The sequence below is a fragment of the Geospiza fortis genome, unplaced genomic scaffold, assembly GCF_000277835.1.
Source record: "Geospiza fortis unplaced genomic scaffold, GeoFor_1.0 scaffold874, whole genome shotgun sequence".
Taxonomy (NCBI): Eukaryota; Metazoa; Chordata; class Aves; order Passeriformes; family Thraupidae; genus Geospiza; species Geospiza fortis.
Window position 1 is genome coordinate 816533 of NW_005054456.1, and position 4676 is coordinate 821208.

The 4676-nt window shown below is 50.5% G+C and overlaps 1 protein-coding gene across 1 annotated transcript in view; it reads right to left on the minus strand.

The window, feature by feature from the left end:
• The window catches only part of AR (androgen receptor), a 38808-nt gene that overhangs the window by 15138 nt on the left and 18994 nt on the right, over positions 1–4676 (minus strand). Inside the window, exon 3 of the mRNA XM_031062678.1 lies at positions 2659–2810. Within this exon, the coding sequence (XP_030918538.1) occupies positions 2659–2810 (152 nt within the window). The remainder of the gene's footprint in view (positions 1–2658; positions 2811–4676) is intronic.

The following is a 4676-nucleotide window of genomic DNA, read 5'->3' on the forward strand; positions in this document are numbered from 1 at the left end:
GGGAAAAACAACATCTGTGCTCAGCTGGATGAGCTTTTTGCTCAGCAGATGAGGAGAGGGAGCCCTGCTTTGTGGCAGCAGGGGAGCAGCACCCTGGGGACAGAGCAGCCACCCAGCCCTCTGGACTCTCCCTGCTGGGACCCTGGGGCTGGTGACTGCGAGGGAGAGCTGGGCTTGGTCACCAATCAAGGGTGGTGACCCTGCAGGTGAGGCAGTCCCCAGCAATCTGTGGGGTGTGCTTCAGAGCTGGTCCAGACACAGCCTGGACATCTTGAGAGAGTCTGTGAATCACAAGAGCCAGAAAAACAAGACAGGACAACATTCCTGCCTTTTCTATTAACTCTTCAGCATCTTTCTGGAAAAAGCAGTTGAACCTGAACTTGTGAAAGCCCCCAAATCTGTCAAATATTCCATCAAAGCAGAGGTGACCTGCTCCTGCCCATAAACCCCTCAGTGTGTCCAAAGGGAAGAAGAATCAGTGTCACAACCTTTTTTTTTTAATCTTTTCCCTTTCTCACTCCTTAGAAGCCAGTGCATGTCTATAAAACCCCCTTAAGTATCCCTGCCAGATAAGTTCACTATTATCTCAGAAGAATATAATAAAAAGGAAATGATGTGCCCAGCTATTTCCCTCCCCTCCAAGATGCTGTTTGTGCTGCTCCAGTCACAGCCTCTGCTGCTCCCTCCACTAAAGGCTGTGGCTTGACACCAGCACCAGGAAGGTAACAGGTTTCTTTTCTCATGGGGAAGCATTTTGATCTACTGCTGTAAAGTCTCCAAGGGCGACCTAAGGCTTTCTGAGAGGCATTTTATGGATTTTAAAACATGAGAACGCGCTGAAATATCAGCTTTCAGTAATGCTGCTCTTAAGAAGGAAGAGATCTGTCTGGAAACTCACCAAAAGTTAGAACAGAAATCACCACCTGCCATCTCTGCATTCAGTACCTATAAAGGAGCACAATTTATTGTCACTTTCCCAAAATAAAGACTTAGCCATGTACCTCAGGGTAGCATAAGATGAAACCTGACAATTTGGCAGCCCCCTGCACACACATATGGCTCCTCAGGAGAGACAAAGGGCTGCTGCCCAATCTCAACACAGCCAAAATTAACACTAAATTAATGATATAACACCACCAGGAGAGGGAACAACTCCAGGGCACATGCCTCAGAGCAGCCCAGGCTGCCCCTCTGCCCGTGAGCACCTCTGGTCCCTGAGATCCACCCTGGTGCCAGGGCAGCCCAGCTCCCACAGACACCCGCAGGCACAGGCACTCCAGCAGCACTTCATCTGACTGAGAGCCAAGCCTCCACTTACTATAAATCAACAATAACTTGCTGACTTAAACAAGCATCTGTTATTTACTCTGGCTGCACAAGCCAACCCACTTGGCTTGACACAGAGCTGGTGTGCAGCAGAGACAGATCTGCAAATGATTTACTCGGGAGAAATATGCAAAGTTTGTTAACTATTATTTGACTGCCCTTTTTGGCAACACTGATGTTCCCTGTGGCACAGCCCCTATTCTTCCCTGAATCAGCACTGACAAGTTGGCTCCTGGCACAGAGGAATGAGGGAAACACGACTCCAACAAGAGGCAGGATAATGCTAATTGATCGAATTGATGTAGAAGGAGCATTCTGACAACAGCAGGTGAGCACCCCTAGCCCGGGACCTCTGCTCATGGACAGGAGAGGCTGGGCACAGGGGAAGGTTATTGGTGAGACAGAAGCTCAATCCTCTTTTTGCTGCCAGCCCTCTCCCAAGGACACCACGGCCAGTGACACCAGCTGCCCACATAAATTGTATTAGCAAGAAGGAAACATGACGGCTCGTGTTGGTTCATCTCTCCTGACAGCAAGCCTGATGAGTGACCACAGGCACGTTACACTGCTGGACAGTTCATCTCCCACACCAGAGGCTCTCACTGCTGCCCAAGAACCACAACTCTGAACTGCAGGTAGAAACCAGCCATTGCTGAGGCACAGCCTGAGGAAACAGCTGGGCTGGGTGCTCCTGCTTGTTCATTGCTTAGGAAAGGTGGTACAGAGATCTCGCTGTTGAGAGGGAACATCTGGGCTCACACTTATCCCTAGAGACCCTGACACTATGGAGCTGGACATGAAGGAGGAGTTGCTTTCTCATGGGCTGGGGAGAAGGAACACAGACCCCAAGGTCAGAGCAGGGCTCCTGGTGGACAGAGGGTTGTGCTGTTTCGTGGGCAGTCACCCTCTGGAAGGGCTGCAGGAGAGGAAAAGCCTCCCCTGAGACCACAGGTGGGCTGATGGGAACTTAAAGCTCTCTGGAGAGTCAAGAAGAGAAGCAGGAACTGACTGCTCCAGGCTCTCACCAGGTCACTACGATAATAATGGAATCACAGAAACATTTGTGTTGGAAGGGACCTTAAAGACCCTCTTGGTGCACACGCCTGCCATGGCAGGGACACCTTCTCAGAGATGAGGCTGCTCAATGACACTGGAAAGAATTATATTTTGGCAAACTGGTTTGGCTACTTTTTGAGAAGAATCTGTAAAATGAAATTACAAATGCCAGAGAGAAAAATCAATTTATCCTTGATTTTTCTCCCTTCCTGGTTTAAGAAATCTGAGAATACCACTACAATGAGGCAGTGACCTTCCCTCTCCTGTCTCCATTACCTTCAGCTGCCCGTTTGAAGAACACTTTGCAGCTCCCACACGTCAGGGCTCCATAGTGGCACCCAGATGCTTCATCTCCACAGATCAGACACGTCTTCTGAGGTGGGAAGTAATAATCAATGGGCAGGACATGGTCACGGCCTGGATCCAACCTGCAGCATAAACCAGAGAGGACAAGAGAAGGGTGAGAAAATGTGCTCAGGGCAAGCTGAGGGGAGCAGGGTCCTGGCAAACCCAGAACTGCAGTGATGGATCAGCCAAGCACTGAGCAAGGGGGTGAGCAAAGCAACAGCTGAGGCAAGCCTGGCCCTGACCATGCAGAGACCCTGCCCACTGCGTGCAGTGTGTGACAAAGTGTGACAAAGTACAGTGACAGTGACACACAGTGACAGCACAGCCTAGGGACAGAAGGTGACTGAGACTGCCTGTTGCAGTGCTCATGGAATTTTGGCTTCAATAATGAAGCTCATGCACTAAACAAGGCAGAGCATGACACTGCCAGCCACTTGATGCCACGTTAGCCACCAGCACCTGATCCCCTTCTCCAACACCTCACCATTGCACACACCCAGATTCTCCTTTCTCAGCTGGTACCATCCCCTCCCCAACCTGATCTGATCTGTTTGATCAGATCCATGGAGAAACTGCTTTTCCAGAGGGCATGGTAGGAGGAGAGGGGCTAATCCAAATCAGGAGCCAACATGGCCAAGCAGTTTGGGAAGCACCAGCACGTTTAGTTAATTACCAGAACTCATTTACCTGCAACCACTGAATGAGGCAATTAGCTTTTAAGAGTCTGCAAGTCACTGCAACTTTTGCATAAAATTAGATCCCCTTTAATTTTTGGCATTGTTTATTGCTTGCAGGTGAGCTCTGAGAAATCAGCTTACATCAACAGTGAGTGTGACAAAGATGGGACTTCAAAAAAACCCTTATACCCAGAAAAGCCCCACTGTCCTCGCCTGTCCCTCACCTGGGAGCTGCGCAGATCCCACCTCAGGAACTGGAGCAGCAATTTCATCCTCAGTTCTTATGGTAGAAACCTTCTGAGTGATTTCTCATCTCTTTGACAGGAGCAATCAGTGACTGATCTGTAGACGCAGCTCAACCGCCCTTCCCCAACCATCTCCATTTCCAAGGCTTTTCTGGAATTACTGATTAAATGGAGGAGGCACAGTTGGTTGCACCATGCCTGCCACACTCAAATCCTGTTGCAACCAACATGTTCCTTTCTTGGCTTAGATGGCATCCCACCTGTCCTCCTGGTGTGATCCCACCACCCACCTCAGGGTGCTCCCACATCCCCCCATGCGCTCCAGAGCCCTGGCACTGGGTGAGAGGGGCTGCTGGAGAGCAGATCCTGCTGAGGAATACCAGCAGCACATAGAAAAGCCTGGCTAAAAATGTCTTATCTATCCAGAGTGTTTTAGGTTCACACATAACAGGCCTTCCTGCTAATGGCCCAACACCTTTTTTCTCCTCTCTGTGCAGTCAGAAATCCAGCAGTGCTCATTTCCCTGCGTCTCCCCCATGCTCAGCACTGTGTGCCATGAGCAGCAGGTGTCGTGACAACAGACACGGGACTCCCAGAGGACCCCGGGGTGTTTTTGAGGATCAATTATCTGAAACTGCAAAGCAGCTTTGAAACTGAGTGGCTTCTGAAACAGCTTTTAAAGAGCTGCTCATGTATGGAGAGATTTGTGCAAGTGCAGAAACACCTTCCAGCAGGTGTGCATTGAGAGTACCCCATACACGTGCCCCTGCCAGGGACGGGGCTGGGCAGGGCTCCCTGCACACCCCTCCATGCTCAGCCACCCTTGTCCCCACGGCCACCAACAGATGGAGACTGCAGGACACTGGCTGACATTGAAGGTGATTCCTGGCCATGAGACAGGCTCCTCCTGGGGTAAGGAGTGGGGTAAGTGTGGGGTAAGTGTGCACAGCCCCACATCCCAAAGAGCAGGAGATGGTATTTAAGCAGCTGGGGAGTGGTTCTACCACAGGCCCTGCAGCACCAA